Source organism: Echeneis naucrates, chromosome 22 (assembly GCF_900963305.1).
Source record: "Echeneis naucrates chromosome 22, fEcheNa1.1, whole genome shotgun sequence".
Lineage (NCBI taxonomy): Eukaryota > Metazoa > Chordata > Actinopteri > Carangiformes > Echeneidae > Echeneis > Echeneis naucrates.
The window spans coordinates 9,985,561-10,012,147 of NC_042532.1; the positions used below are offsets into that span (position 1 = coordinate 9,985,561).

Sequence of the window (26,587 nt, forward strand, 5' to 3'; positions counted from 1 at the left end):
GTGCAACAGTGGTACAGGACTGTAACCCACTGGTGGGACGGAGACACACAGGCATAGGGTTTTAGCAACAGCAGCACTGAAAAGCAAATCAAAGATAGGTGGTTAGGCATCCAGCTTCCCCACAGCTCCCTTTATTGCTGAGTTACTACAGAAGAAGACAACTGCATATTGTACCTGCCTATGCTAGTTTAGTTAAATGTGGTACCAGCAAATCTTCCAGTCTGAGACAGATCCACAAAGACCGCACGATTCACTGCTCTGGAGAGGTATATCCAAGGACATTTAGACTGATAAGAGTTCACATTTAGGTAACAATTTTAGTTCATTTTTTACCAGGAGGAGAACAAGAAAAAATGGCCACCAAGTTCACCAGACTTTGAACTGTACACTCAGTCTTCCAATAATAAATATATACATGTCCTGGTTGAGTCCAGGCAAAAACACAACTGTGAGACAAGTGAGTCTGTTTATGGTTGTTGACACATTTGCTGTCTTCAGAGCAAATGTAGGAAACTCTTTAGTTGTCTGAAAAAAGAAACCTCTTTATCTTGTCTATCAACAACTGGCAACTACTTATTCTGAAGATGCTGAGGGGCAGAGGGATCCTTCGTCATATACAGCATGGCCACTGACATTTAACAAAAACCCCAAAAATTATTACTGTACATAGTATTTCTTATATATTTTAAATTATCTGCATCATTTTTATATTTATACGAATAACCAAGTTTTGCATTTGTTCTTTTTTATTTAGTGCCAAGGGGTTCCAGGAGGGGGAGTGAGAGAGGAGTGTCTCTGCCCTGCCTGGTACAGTCAGTGGGGGTCTCCCTCTCCTGAGTACCCTCAGCCTTGGTTCAAGTCACTTTCTGTATCGCTATTGCAGCCCTCCTTGTTGCCATGGGCAATCAGCCACCCTCTGATCAGACCTTGGCCTCCAGCATCTCCAGGAAGAGTTTGTGCATGGGAACCTTTCCCTGCACCTTGATGCTGTAAAAGTGCTGCACAGCCTTGGTGGCTGTCTGCCTCAGCAGGGGCAGGGTCATGAGCAGCTTGCCAGCCCGCCGTGGGTCCTCCTGGTGCTGGCTGCTCTCGTAGTCCTGCAGGGCCTCATGGAGGGCATCCTGAAGTTTCTGGACCGCCTCCATGTCCTCTATGTGCATGGAGTCTGGACGAAAGCAAAGGAAGAAGCATGAAGATTGATGGATTTTTAAACTTAAAAAGAAAAGAAGTTATTTGTGAGAAGTGTAGTTGGCACTTTAAGACAGTGTCAGTACAAAAGGAGTGATGGGAAAGATTTTTCTATAGCAAAATTAAATCTCATGATTGATCTTCAGTGCTCTGTTAGTCGCAGCAAGGGAGGGAACAGATTATAAAAATAACTCACTGCCAGACAAGATAAAGAACAGATCATAAAAAGAACATCTGCTTTACTTTATTTATTTCTATATTTATTCTTTACTGTTGGACTGGGTAGGATATTCATATAGCCGTTGACCAGCAAGACTGAAAATCAATGTTATTCTCCAGCAACAATGGCATGAATAGCCCTTGATCTCTGCTGAGTAAGTACACTTTAAACACCTCTCAAACCAAACCGTGCTTTGGAAGAGAGGTTTTGTTTAAGAAAAAAAAAAAGAGTCCATAAGAGAATTGTATGGTGTAAACAAGCATTAGATGAATATAACACTTCCTTTCAATTAATTTCCGTCTTACTCCCCCAGAGGAGTTTCTGACCATTACAGAGAAGAAGAAAACAAATATGAACTGTTCATTTCACTTATCAACGCAAACAAAAGAAAGTTCATGAGATTGAAGAATTGGCAAATTTTAATTTCCTACAGAATGATTCTGTTATTTTTTCTATATAAAAAAAGATTTGTTTCCTTCCTACTTTTTTGTGAATAAAAAACTTTGACAACTCTCCGTCAGCTTCAACCCAAATCACCCCCTCGCCTCCTGGCTGGTTTTGAGCAGTCTAGAGTTTCAGTCTGGCATCTTGCACCAATAGAATTTCGTTACGGTGCCACCATTTAATACTGATCCTACTGTTGTTATGTTACAGCGCTCCCGTTTCAATCTAACATTTCTCCTCCTCTCTGTCTATCTCCTGACCAGTCTTATGGCTGTGCTTTCTCGCGCTGGTTAACCAGTGTCTGATGTTCTGGCGGTGGCACGTCATTGGCTGCCTGACTCGTCTCACCTTGGCGGTGCATATTTTACCACGCGGGACAATAAAAGGCAAAACAGATCTCAGACTTCGCCCCAAATTCATTGACTGGAGCAACTGTATTCCCAAGACCTTGAGACATTTCTCACCCTGACGGTTTTCAAATCCACAGTGGTAAAATGAAGTAGGTCGTTTTGTAAAGTGAATGTGGGAGGGAGGTGAGAGGGGGAAGATAGAAAGAACAAAAGGCTAAAAAAAAAAAAAAAAAAAAAGAAGATGTGGTGTGACATAATTATTCCGTGTTCATTTCATGGAGGGTGAGGCTAATATTTTTCTGTTTTTCATGTTTGAAAAACAGATTTTGTACAAAATAAATAGTTTTGTAGAAAAAAGAAAAATGAAAAGAGATATAGAGACATCTTAACAGATGGGTGAGAAAAGAGGGTAAGAGACAGTGAGAACACTGCTTGTAGTCCTTGGAGGAGGGGAAGACAAAAAAAAAAAAAAAAAAAAAAACAACTTTGAAGAAACAATTTCCTTGCAATCCATCAGTGAGCCCACGTCGATCCGATTGATAAACTGCTAATTACAAAATCAATCGCTATGAATTTTCACAGCTGTCAGACAGAGGGGCTCCCGGGAGAGTGATCTCCCAGAGACCTTGTTCTAACGTTCCAGACACCCTCTACCTCCCCCACCTCCTCCTCCTCCTCTCTCCTCGACCCCCATCACTACTCTCTCCCACACCCCACCTCCCTACCACAGCTCTGTTGTGTGAAAGCAAAGCCCCACCATCAGCATTTTCATTTTTCAGCCCTGGACAAAACAAGGGAAAGCAGAGCAGTGACCCAGGCGTGCATTGATCAGAGCAGGACAGGTCCTGCCTCCTCAAAAGGAGCCTGTCAATAGCAGCGTGCCATCTTTGCATTGGAACAAACGAGGCCTATCACTCCCTGATACTCATTCCATTCGACTTAACACATTTTATTGACAGCCCCTGTGCTCCTAATGAAATGCTAAATTTATCTCCCGTGGCTGCTGTGCCCTGCAGCTACTGTTATGGAGATAGAGAGAGAGAAGGGAGTGGGAGCGCAGGAGAAATACCACAACATGGAAGATGTTCAATTAAAAAAGCTCACTGCTCCATCCCTCTCTCTCGTACGCTGCCCCTATCTCTTCTCCATCTCTCCGTCTCATGCTCCAAAATAAAGGTTACACTGAGAACTCCTGAAAAACTACGGAATGTCATTTCTGAAACTGTTGGACAATGCCTTGCTGTTTCTGAATATTACAGTCAAGCCTGCATTACTTAGACTGACTAATCAGAAAAAAAATTATATCCTAGTAATAAACCTGAACAATATCTTAGTAATGTTTTTGTCTTGCATAAAAGATTTAAATATTTTTTTTTTCACCAAATAAAGTTAGTCAGTGGATTCTTCATATATTCTGGAAATATGAAATTGTTGTTAATATATAAAAAGCTTGTTTTCATGGTTGGTTAGTTTTACGTCAATAGTGAATTTTATTTTGAATTTATGTGTGAAAAAAATCTACAAGGCATTTTATATTTTTAACAATTTCATAGTATATCACATACTTAGAGGATACGTTAATCTAATTTATTGTAATTTCTCACTGATCATTTTGGAAAAAGAGTGGATATAGCTTCTTTTTAAATTAAATAAAAAAAGTTATATTCCAATTAAATGAAAAGATTATGCTTAACATTGGAGCTATATTAAAAGTTATATTTGGTAAATAATTTTGTGGTATTAGGTGAGAAAACTTAGCAAAATTATGCTAATATTGATATTTAATTATTTTTATGTTGTTTTATGCCATATTAAAATGCTAAAATCATTTAAAAACGATTAAATTAAGTAGGCCATTTTTATCTTTTGCTTTCAACACTATAAAGCTAAAATTATTTTTGGTGATGGTTATTTTTAGTTTGGTTACAAATAAAAATAAGCATGAATGAAAACCTCTGACAACTGTCATTTATGATGTGTCAGTATGCTGAAGACAGCGCACCTGAGTTGGCGAGAGCAATGGCCTTGAGGGTGACAAATTCCTCCTTTTCCACTTTGAGCTTCTTGTATTTGCGGACCAGCTGCAGGATGGATACGTAGAGGTCGAGCAGGCCCGTCAGCCGTGAGTGTTCCTCGTCCATGATGTAGTCCTCAGCATACACCAACTCGTCTTCATATGGCAGCGAGCGGAAAACAATGCTGAGGATGAGGATTTCCATCCAGGCGCTCTGCAGTAGACTCATCTGATCTCCCAGTGAGAGAGTGGAAAAGCCTGAAAGGACACGGGGACACTGTATGAGGATGGGGCGACGACGATCCACAGGTAAAGGGAGTGAGTCAGTACTGATGCCACTCTGTTCATATCACAAAAAATAAAAGATCATTCATCTTTGGCTGGAGAGTATTAAAAAGGAGAAGAGAATGAAAAGAAAAGCAAATATCACTTTTGGGTGCTCAGTAAAACAAACACGACTTGTTGAGCCCCAATAGCTGATGCTGAGGCACATGTTAGTGAGAGGTGTTTAATTTTAAATGCGCGGTGGAAGGTCCACTTTGAAGCCTGTGTCAGGGCACTAGAGTGGGCTTTACTGTAAGTGAGGACAGTAAATCGGTGTAAAGGTCCGGGATACACAAAGCCATGTGGTTGCCCCTTGTATCCTGTCATACTTGTATTGGTGTGAGGGGGATTAACACAGAGACACATTCTCATTGGAGGGGTTGAGGACACGACATGCACTGTGTAGCAGGAGGAGGTGATGAGGAGACATACACACATGTGAAGACACACACAGGCACAGGAACCTGCGCAGAAACCATGACAACATGCAGACGCATATGTGCACATGCAGATCATGACACTGATGTATAGGAAACAAACACACACACACAGAGGGAGCTGGGCCACATGGTTCAAGTCCAGCCTGAAAACCTTCTTAAAGCTTGGGTCTTAACAGCAGCTGGATGAGCTGAATTTGCTCAGCCGCATCACAGCACTGTCATTTCTCCTTCGACACCTCAGCATGTGCTAAGTATAGAACATTAAATAAAACAAACTGCTAAATCCCCCCAAATATGAGCTGTGAGAAATTCAAACAAATTGAAGAGCGTAAAGGCAAAAAGAGAGAAGAAGAGAGTCAGGGCCAGATAGCCAGATAGCCGTCTCATCCCTTTTCCCTCCGCACTCCCCGTCAGCTGTCAATAAACTGCATGCCCACCCGCCTTCTTCACAGCTTCAACTTTCCCCTCCATCTACCACCTACCCTCTCCATACACTGTGTGCCTGCAGGCGGCCCAATCTGACAGCATATTAGGCCCTTCAGCTCCTCCCCTGAATAACATGATTGCTTCAACAAGTTTGATGTTGCCACACTACCTGTCATTGCGTGATTGAGAGTCCACAGATTATAGTATTGACCAGGCTGCTTGCCACACATAGGCTCAACATTTTCTCTTAAATAAAAATGTTCTCAGTGGGGTGCATCCACCACCCTGATGTTTATCTCCTCCTGCCAGGACACCATGAACACATACACAAACATACGTGCATGTGCAGTTCGAGTAGAGTAAGAGACATGATGAAGAAGCTTGAAAGAAAGTGAAAAAGAAACTGTATAGAGAGAGGGAGTGGGAGAGAGACAAGCAGAGTGAATGAAGAGCCAGTTGGAGTAGCACTTGAGTGTTCAATTTCCCTTATCGTGGTGATGACCACTGCAGGGGAAGAGCTGGAGGATACATTAATTAACAGATTGTGATCAGAATGTGAGGGCCTTCACATTTTGAAGGGGAATCAATAGTTGGTAGAATGGAGTGCTAACAGAAAGGTGCTGGTGCCCATCTGGCCTGGTCAGAGGTCTGAAGAGCCCAAATTAGACACAACAAAGCAAACTGCCAAAAGCACTCAAAAGACTTAACTATGGCAATAAGCCATATTTTGTAAAGGCATGTGCTATTACACGTATCCAGATAGCATCTTAAAATCTTTTGTTGTGTTATTTCCTTGTCTGCATACGTGGTCATTAAGTTGGACAGAATGTGGACTGGCCGGAGGGAAATTGTCATGCAAGCATGGATGCAGTCTTGATTGCCGCATCAGGTTGGCATCACAATCACAGGCAAGGCTTTGTCTAGCCTTTTATTGCCAAGGAGGACTGAAGCGGAACTAAAGCGCTGCTCCCAATGTGACAGCCCGTGCGAAGGCCTTGTTCAGGGCTTGCTGGAGAGGCTTTAGAGTTGTTCTGATACAGCAGACACCTCTCAGCCATATGTACACATGCAGCCCAGCAGCCTACAATTACCTTTGACGCTAAAAGTCCTTGAATTTAATCCAGTGTTGTGAGATGGAGAGGTGGTGTTTTTTCCCCTGTTCCATCCCCTCTCTTCAGGGCCTAAATTATCGCTCCAAATGGGATCTTGTGTCGTTGCCTCGCCTTTTTCCACTCAATTTAATCGAGTAATGAAGTGACTTCCCGACTCTGCAGGTCACACAGCGCTCCGGCCACCACACTCTGGAGGTGGCCCGGTTAAGTGCCGTCGGAGTGGGTGAGTTCCTCTAATGAAATATCAATATTTACATCTTCATTTCCAGCCCACTGCCTTGGTGGGGTTTGACCAAACATGACACAATATTGACCAAATCAGAGAGGCCTGTCTGCGCACTTGAAGGGCCTTTTCCACTCCACTGCTGAGTGCACTGGCAGATATTTGTCAGAAAGTCTTTGCTGCTGAGATAATAACGATGCAGAGTTTTTCTTTGGTCACTTTAACTTAAGTAGCCCACTTACATAGGAATTGCACATTTACTTTTTACAGGGGCTTTTACTCTCAAAACACCCAGATGTGACATACCTTATCCTACATGAGCATCACTGAAATTCAGTTCAATCTAGAGAGAAATACTTATGACAGAGAATCAGCACTATGGAGACCAACTGACCAACTGACCGCCTCAGTGCACCATCATTCATAGCTCAAAGGCTGAAAACAAGACCACTAAAGACCAACAACAGAAGCCAAAACCATCATTACTTCCTTCATCTCCCCAGAAGCCCTTGGCTGTTGGCAGGAGGGGGCAGCCCGAACCCACAGACGGCTGCTTCAAACCCCTCTTAGAGATTAATCAGTGCACCGTTTCATCTGCCAGAGCACAGGATGGTCCAAAATGAAATGCTGGAGATTTCTGTTGAGCTGGAGTTCATATTCTATTAATTTATTATTGTTTCCCTCTCCCCAAGGGCCATTAGCACGGGTAATAAAAAGAGATGTAATTACGAGGCACGGTGGCCCCCTCCAGCTGCAGCCCCCTCGTAACTCACCCTCAATCAGACAACAGAGCAGACAGAGAGAGGGAGACAGAAGGGGAAAAATGGAAAGAGAGAGAGAGCTAGAGAGATGGAGAGAAATGGAGGATGAAAGAGAAGATATGGGCCAAAGAGGAAGGAGATAAGAGAAACAGAGTAAAAGGGGCTGGAGAATGAGGGGAAACGGAAGAGTGAGATAGAAAGAGGAAAGAGAGTAATTCTGGCTGGACAGGGGCTGATCTGTCATGGCCAGCTATCAGAAGGACAAGCAGGCCCAGAAGACTTCTGCCCAGAGGCAATCTCACCTCAGCCAAGTCAAGTGCTCTCCGGGCTCTAGTTGGAGTAAAACTGCCCCTAACAGGACCCCAGAGGTTCAGCATGTCTTTTTTTTTTTTTTCTAACCTCAAACTGAACTGAAAGATCATGCTGCCATAAGCTTATTCTATATCAAAGCTTTTTATTTGAGATGGCACTTTAAAAGCGGGGGAAAGTGTATGCTTTGATTTGTATAGATTCCTCTGATCTGGCAGAGTGACACACCACAGTGTAAAATGTACAGCTAGGGCAGGAATGAATGGCAATTTAGAGCAGCTCCATAATGGTTTCTGTGTGTGTACAAGCTCATCTGTACGGTTGTGTGTGTGTATGGGGGGTGGAGGAACATGCAGCTGCCGACCATGATTCTTGTTGGATTCACATGACAGCATCAGGAGGACCCAATCAATAGCAGCTTGGTAATAAATTGCTGTACTTGACATAAATAATTTGACCTGAAATCAAGCCACATGTACAAAACAAACAGCTCAGTTTGCTGTGAGCTTTTGCTGGACACTGATTTGACGACTCAAAAAATGCTTTGGTGTTGAACAAAATAATTTCAAAACAAGGTTGATAACTAAAAATGTTGCTGCAATGTTAATTTCAGGAGGCTCAGCTCTCTGTTTTCTTTCAATGTGATAATCAGCATAATATCCTGTTGTGAGTAGCATGGAATGGATGATTTGACAAGTAACCTATGAACATTATGAGGTTAAAAAATGTCAGATACCGTAATCCCCTTGTTTTAATCTGCACCCTTTGAACTCCTGACCCCAGCAAGAAAGTCTTGAATCTTCCCCAGGGTCCCTCTGCCCAATACTGATGGTTACATATCCCTGTTTAGTCACAAAGACTAGGACGAGTCAGACTTTAATCATTGACATAATTACACATAATTTATCTCTGGCTGCCATCGAGCAATGCTGCTACTGTATACCGATGATCACTTAAAGGCACATCAGTACAAAAGATTTTCTACAAAACAATTTATATCAGATATAAAAATTCTAAAGCCTCAGAAAATTATACAATTATTCTAATAATTCACCTTTGTGATAATTTAAACAGTGCAAATACATAATTGTGATGCAGGATGTACCTGCTCATTGTCACAGTAACTAAACAAAGCCATCCCCCACCCTGGCTGGCAAAGGTCCCCTTCCCTGGCCCTCCGCACTTCTGTCTGCTGCCGATACGCCCCCATCTCAATCTCCCTGCAGCTTTTTCGCCTTCCTCGCGCTCTCCTACCGGGGTTCAGGCCTCAGCATCCACCTGATTGTTCAATCTATCTTTATCTCCTGTGTTGAAGCCTACGTCAGAGAGTAAATTGAATATACTAAGAGCTGTCTGTTGGTGTCTATATTTAATAAAGTGCACTGATGAGGTGCTGATTTATTGCTGGGCAGTATTCACACTCTATTACAAGGAGATTACGCAGCTTGAGTGGGATCAGGCTGGCAACACAGTAAGTAGATTTCACAATTTAATGGCAAAGAAAAAACAGGAGCCCAGAGGGGGCTGAAGGAGGGTGGGCTGATAGGTGGGTAGATTGGTGATTATGGTAGAGGGTTGAGCTGACACAAACACGACAACATACAAGAGGTGTGATCTCTTTTTAACATCACTGCCTCCACGCTAACAACTAATGCGGCAGGCGGCTGTCTGTCAAATGCAGGGCTGATGAGCTGGAATCCAATAACGCGCAGATGATGAATATTCCCAAAACACCAGTAATGAATAGAACAACGCGACGACAAGCGTGTTTCATTAATCTGATCTGAATTTAACAGCAAAAAATTGTGTAACGTATGAGAAGGGTGTTAGCATCACATCTGAGGAGAAAAATAATTTCTTAACATTGAACACAAAAATGAACTTTAGAAACTGAGTATAAATTTCAGCGTTGTTTAGATGTTTTACACTCTGGTGGTAACATACCAGAGAAAAAATATGTTTTATTGTGTGAGAGCAAAGCTGAAAACACTGGGACCTGGGAAGCTGTGATAGAAGCTTGCAAACACCGAACAATGCACGAATCAGCTGCATGCATTTTATGCTTTTAAATATGACATTCCCACTGTGGGTGGGAAGAGACGTGGGGTTGCATTGGACTACAGGGGTCAAACCAGTATTCTCTCACTGTAGAAGATAGAAAAAGTGTCAACGAGGAAAACAGGCTCCAACGTACAAGAGCTTTCAGTATACTTTGTTCCTCCCTAAACCTCTCGGACAGAGTGAACTGTAGCTTTAGGGGATGGAAGGGGGCCAGAGGGGTGGACAGTGGACAGCTATGTGTGTCAAAGGTTGTTAGCACCTTAGGAGCAACAAGCCATCTGTCAGCATCCCCCTAACACTGCTCCTAATGACCCTGGCCCCCCCCCCAACCCAGGCAACAGCCGTGTTAGACTCTGCTTCATGGTGCTATTTGGAGCAATGACACTAGTGTCCAAAAGCTACGCAGTGATTATCAATTAATCAAAGGCAGATTCAGAAAGAGGGCAAGGCTGTGGTCTGGCAACAGCAAACCTGTGAAAAGGCTTTTGATATGCGACACCAGCCTTCACATCTCCCCCATTAAACTAAGGTAGCAAGCGGCCTGATCTGATTGATTAGCTGCGTTCTTCTTTCATTTAAAATGACTAGGAAAAAACTATAAAACCCAAAAAGGGCTTCATAGGTGAAAACTGACCTTTCATGGTATGTTAAATAGAGCTGAGATGACATTGGACCCCATGTAGTAAAGATACCATCTCCACTAATGACAGAGCTTTGATATCCTCCTATCGCCTTCAAATTAAAACTCAATAGGGCCACTCAACTGCACATTACGCCACTTTTGAAGCGCATTCTCAAATGTTAGTGGAGAACAGGGGAAATTTAAAAATCAATTGGGAGAAGGTAAGTGCCGATTTTCATGACATTTAAATTGCTACATTTGGACTTTAGTTATTGGCCCATCTGTCAATGACCTAATCAATGTGGTCTACTTCATAATGAACTGTTAATCTTTTTAATTCCATTGCCCAAGGCTGCAAAAATCTATCAGAATGCAATCGGTATTTTTTGCAACCGATGCTTTTCTTGTCCCAGAGAGGTTGCAGGGAGAAATATAGGAATGGAGTATGGTAGGCTGCCCTGGGGTACCAGTGGTGCATGGAGTGTTAGTGCATGGAGTCTCGCTCAACCAGTGAACCGTCTCTGATCAGGTTCAGCCATGTACAACTCAATTATGCAGCCATTTCATGGCCAGAGGACACCTACTGTCCTAATACTGAAACCACCAAAGGGACTGACACAAACCAAGAACTTGGCTGAAGCCGAAATATTTATTCTGTCCGTCTTTTTAATCTGAAGTGAATATGTTATGGTACTGTATTGCAAACGTTAGGAAGTGGCCAAATGTAAAACAAAAGTGCAAGTATGAGTGTGTCCATCCACATTGTGCAGATGCTGCCTATTGCTTAGTGCAGCTGTTCAGTTCCAGGTAATTTCTCACAGTTGGAACAGGCTTACCGCCTCAGGTTTTGGGTTATATGATCATTATCGACGCATTTGGAATGACAAGTCCTCAGCCGCAATCTGTGTGGCAAATCCCATTAACATCATGAATCTATCCACTGTACAATACGTGTTAGTATAATCTGATTAACAATGCTTCAGCACTATGACACATAAAATCCGAATTAGAGTGTACACACATTAAAATGATCACGGTGCACTTGACGATACACAGTCAATTAAAATCTAAGTTAGTCTTTTTAAAATCAAAAAAGACTAAATGAAAGATTTATTATGATGGAGAGATATATATATATATATAATACATTCACAAACAGCACAGACAACTGAAATATTAACTACATCAAAGCCAAGTTACTTAGCAATGTAAGATTTTTTTCCACAGTAAAATTTAGATGCTAACAGGTAATCATTCTATTGCACTTGTGTATATGTGTCTTAGTAAGTGATATCTCCTTGCCTGTCTTGTATACACTCAGCAGTCTTTGTGCTTGTGAGCAAGGTTTGTGTAATTTTTGGGTCACAACGATGAGAGTATGTTATCGGGTCAGTTGTGATCTAGTCCTGAGTAAGCCCCTTGGTTAAACTCTCAGTCTGCTGACCATGCAGGGCCCATGTGGAGTGATCCAATAAGTTTAGACGCGTAAGGGGCCGAGGCTGAGGCCAGTGCCTGGGAGCATATCCATCTCTAATCTTCTTACGATCAGATGTGTACCTGATTAATACCCCTCCTTCTGAGAAATAATCTAATACCTTTTCAGAACAAAATGCACCTGTCTGAGGTCAGACGAGTCCACATCACTTTACCGGTAATAAATTAACCTTCTAAATCTAAGAATTTAGACTGAAATTTATCTTCTAAATTATCCGATATGACACTACAGTACCTGCTTACACAAATTTTTGCTTGTGTGCAAGGGTTAGGCGGATAGATAGTGTGCATATGCGTCAGTGCTTTGGTGATGCCGCACATTTCCTGCATGCTGACAGCTGTGTGCCTGTCCAAGTTATGCTGATGAGAAGAAGAGGTTATGGAGGTGCTGCTGAGGGACACATTCATTTAGTTTGTTACCCCTCCATGCCTACAGCACTGTAATGTTATAGAGTGATGGGGGTCAAGCTCAAGATCAAGGAGAATCTGCCTCGGTTGCAAAAAAAGAGCGGCTAAACAATGTGTTCTCTGTCAAAATCAGAGGAAAACTCTTGAAGGAAGCAAAATCTCCGCTGACATGAGGCTCTGTATCCTTAATTCAACAGCCTCTTATAACCTAACACCTCGTCTATCAGAATGTCTATGGAGCAGGGAAGAAACATGATTAGGCCCATCAATAATTCAATGTGTGTGTGTGTCTCTATGCTTGCACTTGTGTACGGTCATATGTGCATATGTGTGTATGTGCAATCTGATGTCTTGTTTCATTGGGCGGTTGCCCAACTTTGCTCTAAATCTCCCTGGTGATTGCGGCACACATTGGCACATGCACCCCCCACCCCCCCCCCCCCCCCCCCCCCCCCCCCCCCCCTCCCGCTTTCCAGTCAATGCAGGGATTTTAGATGCACTCTATTGATTTGTTTCTTTCACAGCTATGTCCATTTTGCACCCCTTCCATTCTCCATACATCCTGAGGCTGTATGAGCTGCTGCCATTAATTATCTTCACGTCATATGTGCATTTTTTTGAGTGTCTGTGAGAGACAGAAGGTAAGAAAAGATGGGGAAAAAAAACTGGGATAAAAGTGTTTTAAATTAAGCAGAGAGGAGCAGAGAGGTAAGAGGAGAAGAACAGGCATTCATACCTGGGATGTGTTTAGCCCAGCCGATGATGACCACCAGCTCACGATCAGCCAGGTCACACAGCGTTGTCAGAGCTTTGATGTCGCTCTCTGGCATGGTAGGGTCTGGCATAGCATAGATCTTTTCTGGCTCCGCCACCAACAGGTGAGACACTATCTTTGTGACTGAAGATAGAGGAGTAAGGAGGGGGATGTCAAAGCAGAGGTCAAAGGTTGTATCACTGCAGAGCTTAACCCAGCACTAAGATGCATTGCACTAGTAAAAATTGTAAAACTGAAATATTCTATACTATATGGTGGCCTCACGTTCATTATTTCTCTTTCGTTCTCATTATGCAAACTAAAGGATAGCGCTTGAATTTGTGCGAGTAAAATGTAGGCACTGAAAGCTCTCATCCCTACAGATTGCGTGTCAGTGAAAAAAAAAAAAAAAAAAAAAAGTATGCATAAAAATGTGAGACACTTGTACCCTCAAGCACTCTGTCGTTGTTTAATATCGGTCATCAGCTCAGAGACTTATCATAATTCAGCTCTGACCAGAACAATACCTGGCCTATATTTCTGACCAATGACCTCTCAACTGTTCAAACATAGGAGAGACAGGAAAACATGAGTCTGGCCTAGAATTTTTGTCTCAGTTTTACCTGCATGCTGGCCTGGCAGAGGAGGGGCGACGGAGGAGGGAGACAATGGACTAGTGACGGAGCAGTACTCACGAGGCTTTTTGGTGGGAGGGGGGAGCGTCAAGCCCAGGTATGGGTTGTTTTCTGTGTCCAACCTCCTTTTGTATTTCTGTCTGCCCCCTCGCACACGGTCCAGACGAACCCCTGGGTTAGAAACATCAAGAGGACACAAAATGAAGAGTGTAGAATTTAAAGGTTTGAAATACATGAAAATGAAATAGATACAAAGAAAAAAAGGATAAAATTAATACAGAATGACAGGTACACACTGAGTAGGTAGAAAAGATTGCAAAATCTATTACATAATGTCGGATGATGATCAGAAATTACCTCCCAAACACATTCAGTATTAGTATCCCATATAAATCCTGAAGTGTGCGTAGCCATGCTGGTCTCTGCTGTGTATGTAACCATTGTAAAAGGGCTGCATAGTGGTATAAGTGTAGGTATATGTGTAGGTCTGTGTTTGTGTGTGAGCCGGATACTCCGGCGTATATCTGTGTGTGTGCAAATGTGTCAGAAGCACGGCTGCCTTCCCATATGTGGTCCATGCCTGGCTGGTCTACTGTGACACAGCTGAGCCCAGAGCAGGTCTAAACATATGAATATTTAAAGCAGGGTCAATGATCTCACAGACTGGCCTTCTAATTATTTAGCTTTTGGGGTGAGGCAGACTGCATACTAATGAGCTGCCAGCTACATGTTTCTTTTCAGTGTGTATGTGTGTGTGTCAGAGAGAAAGACAGAGCTCAGGTGTGTGCTCTTCAGGATCAAGAAAAAAAAAAGAAACTTAACCAGCCTACAAGCAAAGACACACACTGTCACTGTCTTTTGTACAGTCCAACACACACTGTACAAAACATCCACTGTCACATAGCAGATAGATAACTGGGTATTGCTTTCCCATAAAAGACCCTCATTTCACCCCACTTTCACTGAAGTAGCACTGAGGCCTTATCACCTCCAGCCACACCTAGGGGGCCAGGTTCCACACTGATACTGTAAATGTCAAACCAACCTCATCATAACATAAGTAATTTATTATCTCATTATTTGATAAGAATGTTTCCATTTGGATGTCATTTCTCTTCTATTAATTTTCAACATAGTTAAAATATTTCATCTACACTGTTCTTATTTGATACCACAGAAAGGTATTTGGTTATTTAATTTAATAGTATGCAAATATTTATATCCCACATATCCTTATGTTTGGACAGGTGTGTCACTGCCACCGAACAGCCTAAATATCCCTGATATCTTAATCCTGTCAAGAGGGAGAATCCCTTCAATTTACTTTGTATGCACAGTGTAAACCCCACCCCCCCAAAAACAAATTTAATACTAAAGTGTGGAGGAGAAAAGGCTCAATGAAATGCTTGTGGTGGTGGAGGAGTTAATTTGTCAGCCTACCATGTCCTCTGAGCGGACAACACTAGCAGCCAGAGCACTTCCTTGATGATTTCATCACTTTATAACAGGGAGGACAGTGTCAAAGCTGGGCATTGTATGGCCACTGCAAATGAGCCTAATACAATTTGTCCATCACCAAGTGCTCTTGGAGAGGATGAGTTAGGATGTGACCCATACGTGGTCATTGGAGGTCACTTGGTGTGGAAAAGGAACAGGAAAACCAAACTAACCGAGGTAAAACCGGTGTCTTTTATTCAGCAAACAGGAGCTCTACAGCAGATTCATGCACAATACAGGGTGTCTATAAAGTCTCAAAGGCAATTGATGAGATATCTTAATCAGATTCTTTGTATGCACTCAGCGGTTATCAAAGTTTTTTTTAAATCACATTAAATTTGTGTATTTCAGGTACCCTGTTGATGAAATAGGTAACCCTAACCCTTGGAAGGGATCGCCACCTTGTTCACCAGATGTCACTCCCCTGGACTTATTTCTGTGGGGTTATGTGGAAGATATCATGTATCAAACAAAGATACGGGACATCACTGACCTAAAGCAAAAGATCACTGATGTGACCATTGATGAGGCTATGCTACAGCGAACATGGCAAGAAATCGAGTACCGTCCTGATGTGCTTCATACAACTAATGATGCCCATGTAAAGGTCTAATAATGAGGCAAAAAACTTCAATAGCTACTCCTCAATTTGTAATAATGTCCACATATTTGTCTGTTCATTTGCTTTTGGAAGAATGTTTTGAAGTAGTAAAGAGACTTTATGGACAGCCTGTATATCCTTGATTTTCACCACTTATAGTATATTATGACAACCGAACTCTCACAGACCGAGTGAAGGAAGGGGTCGGGTAAACTATATTATCACATAACTGTGGAAGGGAGATTTTCTGTGCTTATATAAATTATTTGATTCCCCAGAAACACAAATCTGATTAGGATTGTCTTTCAATTTCCTGACACTGACAACCCACTAACCTAATTACCCCCGATTCCCAACAGAGCTTCATCCTTCCCAGCAAGCACCGGGGAATCATCTGATGGCAACTACCTGTACTTCACCGCCCCCCCAACACACACTATAACAGTTCCATCTATATGTGTATCATACAAAGGATCTTTTTTTCTATAATGGTGTCTTGAAAACAATTTTCGAACAATGCATTTGCTGCATGGATTTAATTGCTTAAGAACTTTCCAGTTCAGCTTTGGAAATGGAAAACGCTTCTCACTGTCAAACCTGATGTCACCACTTTCTACAGTTTCTTCCGGCTCTCCCAATCAGCTCAGCCGCTGCCAGGTGGCTGCGCTTGTGTCTTTCATGACCCTCTCTGCTGGTTGAGTCATGTGGCTGTGTCAGCCAGTGTAAAGCCAGCGATGAAGGTAGATCGGTGCCTCTTTTAATTAGAACAGTCCTAGCCATAATTAACAGATGCTGAAAGGAATTAAAGCTTGGCTCTAACCTGTCTCATTTTACTGTCCGACAGGGCCAGACACAGGCAGAAAGGAAGAGAGAGCGATTAAGAGCAGCTAGACGGATTCATTCACTCTGATTGTCATGCAGTCCAAGTCTTTATAGGGGCCTTTGTGAGGTTCATATGTCCCTTTGGTAGCACCCGAAGCTTCAAGTGGTCTGAGTCTAACTGGTCCGTATTGTGTTTTACAAAATAAACAGTAGCTGTGTTATAAATGTGTGAAGATAGTTGAGTACAATTTCATTCAAAGTCATCTCACAGTTTTATGACACACTACACAGTGAAGCAAGGGTAGCAGTGGGTGAGCTCGGGTATCATCTCTTCAAAGCAGGGTGCTGGGGGAGAGGGCTTTTGGCCAAGGCGGCTGGCATTTGTGCAGGGATTAACCAAGGCCTTGGGGTGGGGGCTGGGGCCAGCTGACCTAGGGCTCTTCTTTCTCTCCAAAAACAATAATAATCCCCTTCCGAGCACACTCCTACAGAAGAGCTTGTCTTCACTCACTTTGTGCAGCCGACCATGTTAGGGGCCCTTATTTTGAGTCCCTCACCTGTTCTGGGTGTCTCTCCCTGGGGAAAGTGTCAGGATGTCTGGGATGGTTGGCAGTGCCAAAGGGGGCTTAGACAGACCCTATTTTAGCTGGGAAAATCAGAAGGCCACATGGCAAGGCATGGTGAACCTTGCCTTTCAAGGAAGCCGCTCTGTTAAACTGCCGTCAGCACTATTTCAAAGGATCGCTGCTGCCAGCTTTGGATGCTTGTAAGTGTGTTCCAGCATTTTTAATCACAAGTGATGATGAGCGAGGGTAGCGGAAAAACTGTCAATCCTTTGCCCCCCCAATGCCCCATCTGCTGACCCCAGGGCCTGCCAGGCTGACACCCACGTCACAAACTCCATTTGCAGGTTAGCTACAGTATCCCTACTGAGCTGGCATACATGTTCATACTTTGTGCTCTAAATTTTCTAAAGGTAGTGCAGAAAACAAAGTTTGCATCAGTAAAAGGTGATTTATTTAGCGGGTCTAACCACTGGCCTGCAATGCACGTGGGCATTTCCAGGGCTAGTATTTCAGAGACCATATGAGCGTAATGCGGTTTGTCTGTATGTTCTCTATGCGACTATGATGGGACTATTGTGGGATGTGGTTGTATTTGCATGCCAGTCTTCTTAACAATGAGAGGTGTATTAATATCAGCACAAACACCCTTTCCTTCCTATTTCAGTGAATAAACATTAACATCTCCATGCTCTTTGAAAGTAAGCAGTCTCTACCATCACACAAAGTGCTGTTACACTGTTGGGAAATTGGAGCAAAAAACCTATTGTCTACTGCAGGCATGTAGATAAAAAAAGTGTAATTTTACAGTAAAGGGCATTTTTTTCTGCATTTGCATTTGTGTGTGTGTGGGTGGGTGGGTGCATTCATATATGTGGAGACATCTATGTGTGAGTAAGTAAAGGAGAAAGGAAGTGAGTTCAGAGAGCAACTGCCACTGAACAATGTCAATGTAATCTCTCAATAGTATCTTGTCTTCTCTCTTGCTCTAAGCTCTGATCCGTTTCCATTGATCAGAGGAAAAACCTGTTGTCCCTGACATTTGATTCTTCTATTGATCACTTCCTCCTTTATACAGTCAAGGGAAAGTACAGTGACTCAACACAGGGTTTAGGCAGGTCTCCTGTAATTAGACTGCTGATCTTTAGGGACCATTTTACTTATGCCTTTTAGCATACTTCCAGATATGAACTTATTGATTGTATTTTTTGCCCATTTATCTGAATTTGCATTTGTTAAAGTATAAACAAATATCTAACATTAATGTTCTCTGAGGATGTCTAATATTGTTGTTCTGTCAGAAATGGTTATGGATTTATACTTTTATTTCATTGGGGGGCAGCACTGTACTTTGTTGTCGCTGTAAAGTTATAATTAGGTGATTTTCCATTCAGACACAATGTGACCTTTCTGCAGTAATGAAAGTAAGTGGCAACCTCAGTCACATGAGCGGTGGCCATCTCCATACTCAGGGCCTGAGCACGGCGTTGAGCCGATGGCTTCATAGAGCTTACGTTGACACAGACCATGTGTCTCTCTTTCCATCTCATCTCTGTGACACTTTAAAGTGCTGGGCCTCATGGAAGAGCTTACACAAAACTGCACCTCACATCTTTCCTTTAATAATGCCAAATGGGTTCAATAGAATTAACTGTAACAGAAATCAGTTATTTGAGAGGTCTCTTTGGCCACACTTGCACAATACTTCAATCAGTCTGTGACAATAGTCAAAGTGGCAGGTGATGGCAGCTGCTACGTAAAAGAAGAGGGTCATTCTTATTCTGGGAATGTGCTGAATACACAGAAGTGTGCATTAGAACCTGAGGCTTAGCCGAAGTCTGCATATTTGAGTTTTACACTCTTTTTTTAACTTTGACCTGACACTAGTCATTCATCCATAGCCATGGCCACATATTTTTGTAGTCTCTTATTCTCCAAGATGATATATTGGCATAAATTTTTCATCAGATAGTAATGTGATTACTCTGTCTTTTTGGCACTGAGGCCTTATCTGGCTGCATGCAGTCCAGGGGATTCTGTTACTGTGGGGAGATCCATATGGGCTCTGACTTTGGCATCAGGTGGTGACCTGATATATATGCATCTATTATTCTAAATCTCCAATAAATAATGCGTGGAAAAATTGTGGAGTATTTACCCTACAGAGTTTGACAGGGAATTAAATAGTGTGAGTTTGTACAGATTTTCTTTTGTGATTAGCTCTTCTTCAGAATTTATACCACTGTATAGCCATAAGGGACCACAAAAGCACTACCTGACAAACACTCATCACCACTTCAGGAAAGGGGAAAAAATGAATAAAAACAATGAATGTTTCCTGAAAGAATCCACATGCAACTCCCACAGGAGACTTGAATAAATATAACACTTCACCCTCAAGCCACATTTCTTTCATTATTCATTTGTCTGGCCTTTTTGGAGCAGCCAACAAGTGAGAAAGAGATATATAGAGCGAAAGGCTAGCGAGAACGCATTTAACTAATTCAATGTGATAAGTGAGTACCAATAGGTGCCTCCCTGGATGAGCAGTCAAGCCTCAGAGTCTCAGGGGGCTGAGTCGATGTTAAAAAGGGCGGGTGGGGACACCCAGCCCGAGAAATCCATTGGAAACATGTTTAATTGTCGCTGAATTCCCTGCTGGAATAGCTTTAAAAAAACCATCCACAGGAAGAGAGCTGAGATGTTCGGAAAACATTTACTGGATCAATATGCTGAGGAGAGCTGAGACTGTGTGTGCTCAGGGGCCCTGCCTGAGACTTTCCAGGTGGAATACTGTTACATTTCTTTTACTCAGACAGCAGGATCAACCTATTCAGCATATTTCTGTCCCCAGCTCAACTGCACATTATTTACTGCTGTGTAGGTAGAGGGAGGACAGGAGGGCTGGGAACTGTTGTCTAAGCCAGTTGTGTGCATGTCTCACTCTGAGGAAGAAGAGGAAAGGTCTGTGGTCTTGTAGTATTCTGCTGGTACATCCACTCTCAGATCGATGGAGGTGTCACATTTGCATAAATGTGTTTTTATACCGAAACCACATTAAGTGGCGTGTATGTGTATAATGTGTGTTTAAGAATAATAAAAATGTTCTTACTCTTCTTACCTTCTTTGAGCATCCCCACTTTGAGGCATTTCATGAAGCGACATGCCTGACATGATTTGCGTCTTCGTTTTGTGATCTCACACTCATTTGTGGCAGGACAGCTGTACTCTATGTTACCTGAGGACAAATAGAAGCAGAGCAAACCCAGATTGGAAATCGAAAAATGAATCAAGGCGATTTCAAGTAAAATGTTGTGGAAATATTACTACATTAGGCAAAGATGTTTCACCAGGGCTAAATAGGGCTAAATCACCATCAAGTGCTCTCTGTGTAACAATAAATCATCTTATGCTAACTGAGCATAGACACTTGTTAACCAAAAGAGAGATTCTCTTTAAGAATCCATTTTTTGTGTGCAGGTGGCTCAGGTGTCCTCAGGATGGTGCAGTGCCTTCCTGGGGGCCCGAGCAGAGGGAGAAGCTGGGGTAAAAGGAGAGAAGTGGGGGGTTGGGTGAAGGCGAAACTGCTACAGTCCTTCAGGACCCATCAGTAGACACCATCCTGGTCCAGCACTAAATTGGCCTCATTAATTCCATGCGTGTCCCCTCCGGGCCTCGGGTGCAGGCCACGTCCCCCTGCGCTCAGAAAGGCCTACCACTGCCTCTATAGCAGGCTAGTGAGCCAGACATGCTGCCCCTGACCACTTTACATAATACTGCAGCAGACCCAAACCTGTTGTTACCACTGTTGCCATTGTTGACTATTTACATAGTCTACTGGCAAGAGGCCTTATACATTATTCAACTGCAGCGTCTGATTCCAGGACGGAGCAATGAAAAAGAGTTTCATTGCCACACAATAAAAGAATCTGTTCTGCTCTACTCTGGCATTAGCAAAAGAAAGGGCTGGCTATGTGAGGCAATTCCTCTGCTTCCGTCTGATTGCCTACATTTTACTGTGTTCAAGGGGTTTCAATGAAGGGTATCATTGTAATGGTGACTTCAGCCAGGGAATCTGATTTATCCTCATTCTGAATGGGCTTCGACATTCCTGTTTTCAAAAATTTTCTTTTAACCTGGGGTTTATGTCTTTGTCAGTACAGCTTTGAATTTGATTAGTGAGTAATATGAACATGTAATTTAATCACCATAATTTCCAAAATAAATTATTTTTTCCACTAAAATACAACTAAGTAAATAGAAATATTTTTGCTGAAACTATAAGATACATTTTCCCTTTAACAGGTAAATCCCTTTTCAGTGTTGGCTGTCAGGGAAAACACAAAAGGACTGTGCTCTAACATCCTATAGATATTCCACAGCTCTGACCCTTCCTGTACAGAGACACAGAAGGCTGTGTAATATTCCACTGGCGTTCCTCCACCAGCCCTCCAACACCCTTTGACAACTTATGCAATTATGTTAACATTATTGGACAGATCAAGTGGAAGGTCCCAAGATGTTATAAATAATTAGAAATTCCTCCTTATATCTGGGTTAGAAATCATTATGCTAATTCTCCTCATCTCTTTGGGATTGGGGTAAATAAAGGTGTGAGAGAAGCGGCTGATGAACTGTGATTGTCTTCCCTCTGTCTGTTTTCTCTGTTGTCATAGCAGAACCAGACCATAATAATCCTAACCATTTCCCATATGCTGAGTGGAGGCAATCAGTGCCCCCCTGCACTGAAATCAATTCACAGACGCCTTTTTGCTTTGTGTCTACATTATGCACTAACCTATCAGCACTTTACAGATACATAAAATACTAAATATATTTGTAAAAACATGGATTTGATTGGGAAGTTAATTATTAATTTTCCTAACCTTTTTCTTTATTTGCTTATCTTATCTGTTTATATTTTATAAATTCAAAAACCCAGCATATTGCCAGCACATTTCCATAAATGCTATAAAAGCTATGTTGTGGTTTTGCTTGCACAGCTGACCCTGTGTGTCCCTAGGGCACATTGTTTATAGGGTATTTTTTCTCCTGCTCTCCTCCCCTCCCCTCGCTTTCACAGGAGTGCTGGGGAGGACACATGCACAGACACCTAGTGGCTAACGAACAGACGTAGCTCTTCGGTATCATACACTCTAAAAACAGAAACAAACATACATTTACACACTGCTGTGCTACTGTGTCCACCTGTCCTGTAAAGCCCCCTAGGCCTCTGATGTTCTATCAGACGGGGCTTCTCATAGCTCAATGTAGCATAAAAGGTGGATCATCTAATTTTTCAACTTCACATTTGGTTTATTTTTAGGAGAGGCACTGATATACATATAGTAAGTGCCATCTCATCACATGCCTGATCTAAAATGAACATAAGCTGTGGCTTTTTGTTTTCATTAAATTGTGTATAAAGTAAGCAAAGCACTCAAAAATTGTTCACACTAAAGGCATACATCATGACCCAAATGTAAAGTCTCCCTTCACAAATGAAAACATAGGATTTACTACTTAAGTATTAGGAGGATTTTTTGGATACCAGAAGCAGCTACATTTGCATTAGTGTATTATCTGATGCTGGTTGTGCAGATCACATTGCGTCTTTGCATCAGGAACATAACCACAGCAGGAAACAGCCGTTAATTTAAATTATGTTCATCATTTCACACTTATTTATACCATATGTTTAATAGACCTGCAGTTCATATTAGCAATGGTCAGTAATGAGTAATTTAATCATTTCTCGTTTCTTTTTGAATTTTGAATTTCAGTGTATGAATGAAATTATTTACAGACATCTTTAGTTGTCTCATTTGCTTCAAGTATACCCCAACAAAATAAATAAAACACAAACCTGAACTTAACTGGCTGAAATGAACTGAACAAAAGTGTCCTTTCGACTCTGAAGAGATTTATATGATATCTAAACCATATATCTACTGGAGCAATACAAACCTAAAACTGCATCCAAATAGAGAGTACTGCTTTAAAAATGGATTTCTGTAGTAGGTTCAAATATTGCACTTAAGGGAGTTATAAACCCCTTTAAAACAATCTTGCCATTCCTAAACAGCGCGTGGAAATCATGGTTTGTAGAGTAATAGTATGGTGAGTTTCACTTTCAGAAATGAAGCATACTGGCAGGAACCCCTTTAACCTGAGAGCCATTCTCGGGTTTATCTGTCTTTAGAGAGGTTATGGTATGGTTACCAATAACATTACAGAGTGAAGGGAGAAGAAAGAGATTTCCCTCCTTCTTCTCTTGATAAGTATCTGTCTCAATCTATTTTATGGCTTTTCAGGACCTATGCCAGGGCACAGAGGGGAAAGTCAGGTCTTGTAAGTAAATTACAGTAAAATGGCAGGTATTTCTCATCAAAATCTAAACTGACTTTTACAGGCTTACTGTCAAGGTCTATTACTTCATATAAAAGAGGGCCACTGAGTTCAGTTGGTTTTTCAAGTAATTTTACACTTGAGTTCAAAATGGGAAGAAAACACGGTTCAATAAGAAATTTATGTTTTTGATTGGTATGGCACATGAGTTACAGGGATGGGAGGGATGATTAGGGCGCAATGAGAAAAGTGGTAGTTCTGGGATGGATGGAGATACACGCTGACATTCATTTGGACCAGGCCTTGACTAATGTTGCTATCTCCGCATAAGAGTTCAAGGGGTTTTTCACTGGATGAACCAATGACAGAAGATGGATTTTCCATCCACCTTTGTTGAAAAGGTAGAAGCAGTAAAGCCAAGACTATTCAATAAATAAATGCCCAAAATTATTCACTCTGAAAATATTTTGAATACCACAACAAAATATGGCATACTAATACTTTCAAAATAACTACAAATATCCTATTCAAAACTGACATATTGAGAGGAATACATAGTTACACAAGGTGAGTACAAGGTGATAAAGAAACTGCCATGTAGATGGTTAACATTAACTTGGCTTAGTTTGCCCTGAGTGATATAGAACAATGTGATAAAAGGCTGGAAAAGACAGCTCCTTTGTTTTCTTCTCATTAGAGAGGGCCGTCTCACACTCCACCCTTGACTGCCTCGTTATTCCTTTAATTAATCAGTTCTCATCAACGGCACCCTCTCATTCTTTCAAGGGCTCTACATCCCGCTATTTACTGTCTTCATTTTCCTCCAGCAATACTGCATGTGTTTCTTTTATCATTTCAGAAGGCTTCACCTCCCCCAAAAAGTCCCTGTGTCCTCCCGCCTTCTCTGCCTGGGACCCCTGTCTGATTATTATGCCATTAAGCCTCTCCTCCTCTCCTCTGAAAGAGCAGCAGGGTCCCTCTCCAATCTAAAGAAGTCTTGGGTTTTTTTTCTCCCCTCCTTTCCCTGAAATTACCCAGCGACGCGTGCCTGAGTTTCTAATTGGCATGCCTGTCCCTAGAGACGGCCCCCTCCCTTCTTCCTAATGAAAAGCCTCGGCCTTAATTACACTTTCCAAACGCTGATTGTTATTGACAAAACTCCTGTGGCTCGGACAAACGACGGCAGATTAGCTCCATTACAGGCAGCCCTCCAAGAAGAGAAAGAGAGGGATTTCAAATCGACAATGTAAAGGGAGCGGAGAAAAAAGAAGAGCTTTTAATTTTTTTCCATGTACCTTCTTCTTAATTGTTTGGGCCATTGCTCTACTTACGACGCCTCTTTCTGTTCTATTGTGTTGCCGTCAGTGTACTTTCACTGAGGGGACAAAAGCCCAGTTATGTTACTTGAGAGAAAATGTTCATCTTTTGTCAATAGACAGGATTGCTGCTGACAGCATGGGTAAACAGGAGGATTTGGCTTAATGCTTTTGTTTGCTTGCAAAAGGTACATAGACTGTCTAAAGCTGATATGGCTGGAAGGTCCAAAATCAACACCTGACATCAAGACACACAGTATGCTCTCTACAGAATGCCTGCAGTCATTTGTTGATTAAAATTTACTGAAAGCTATGGATAGTGGAAGATGTTAGATTCATTCAGTGCAAATATCGAATTCCTTGTTTCCTTCACTTTTAATCATCTCAATCAGCAGAATCAAACCCTTTGGCTCATTTTACATATTTTATCTAGTTTTCCCAAAGCATGTACTCCACTACTAAGCCGGCAGAGCTCAGACCTGGGCAGCTGTGCCTGTTGTGGAGGGGTTTTTTTCCAGGCTCAACAATATCTTCGTCTTCCTGATTAATCTGGAGCAGTGTGCACAGTTTCACAGAGGGGGGCCTTTCATTGCCTCTCTAATGAGAAGCTGTGATACATCATGCCTTGCAGATAGCCAGTCGCACCCTAGTCCCCAGATACACACACACAGACACACACACATACAAACACATAACAGGACAGGAATAATAAAGCACTCTGGAGCATTCACCCCAAACCCCACCCCCACCCCAAGACATCTGGGCAAAGAGCCACTACACTGAATCTGACCTCTGAGTGATGATGTCATGTCCACCAACTATGACAGATGATGTCATCATAATCTCAGTAGTAGTCTGTCCCATGTCAAATTATTGGTTTTTGTTTCTTTTAAGACAAGCATAAAATAAAACTCAATCTACAATGAGTAAAATGTTCAGTGAATAATGTTACATGTTGGCTAATACTAATAACATATTGCACACTGTAATTTAGTATTTAAAAAAAAAAGAGAAAAAAAAGATTTTGTGTGGTGGTTGCTGGTCTTAGGAGATAGAGAAAACTTTTTCCACACTTCAGAAATTTTTTTACATTGTGAATTGCTTGGGCTGAATATATTTCAGTGTTGTTGCGAGGTCAAAGGTGACTTGTACTCAGGGTGTTTTTTTGTCTGGTGATGCGGCGACATGGGATGAAAAAGCTGGTATTGAGTGTTTGTTGGGAGGAGGCGAGATGAAAAAAAATACCTTGTATTGTCCTTTTAAAAAAGGCTTTGCAGGCCTCACAAGAAGCCACCCCATAGTGATACCCTGAGGCTATATCTCCACAGACCAGGCACAGCCTCTTGGGGAGGGAGTTCAACATGTATTCGCACTTTATGGACGAGTCCTCCATGATGGTGCTGGAGCAGTCGTCATAGCGCTTGCGGCAGGTGCCAGCGCCCAGACCACTGGGGGTGAACATAGGTGGAGAGTCCAGGCCGTTGGAGTGGCTATTCATAGCACTGACATAGCCACCACTGGCGTCTGAATTGCCGCTGGGGCTGTGGTGGCTGACTGTGTCAATGACCGAGGAGGGACTGGATGGCTCCGTCTTGATGTAGGACCCACAACTGGAGGGTAGATGCCGGTCATCAGCGGCCATTCTATTCAGCAGC

At 42.2% G+C, this 26,587-nt stretch overlaps 1 protein-coding gene across 2 annotated transcripts; it reads right to left on the minus strand.

Moving 5' to 3' along the window:
• Positions 1–920: 920 nt before the first annotated feature.
• On the minus strand, positions 921–26,587 carry esrrb (estrogen-related receptor beta). 2 transcript variants are annotated; one of them, XM_029493733.1, is made up of 6 exons: positions 26,178–26,587; positions 20,390–20,506; positions 13,846–13,956; positions 13,133–13,294; positions 4,205–4,474; positions 921–1,165 (listed from the first exon to the last, which is right to left on the minus strand). In XM_029493733.1, exons 1-6 carry the CDS (start codon positions 26,572–26,574, stop codon positions 921–923), a joined length of 1,302 nt encoding a protein of 433 aa, XP_029349593.1. In that variant the 5' UTR covers positions 26,575–26,587. The 2 variants fall into 2 exon arrangements, with proteins under 2 accessions (XP_029349593.1, XP_029349594.1); XM_029493734.1 differs by having other exon boundaries at positions 20,381–20,506.

Bases quoted from the DNA above. Each gene is read 5' to 3' on its own strand.
- esrrb (XM_029493734.1), bottom strand. From the start codon at position 26,574: ATGGCCGCTGATGACCGGCATCTACCCTCCAGTTGTGGGTCCTACATC. The intron at 4,475-13,132 runs GTATGAATGCCT...GTGTCCTTTCAG, and splicing joins CTGGGCTAAACACATCCCAG to GCTTTTCCACTCTCTCACTG. The intron at 1,166-4,204 runs GTGCGCTGTCTT...GCTTTCGTCCAG, and splicing joins CATTGCTCTCGCCAACTCAG to ACTCCATGCACATAGAGGAC.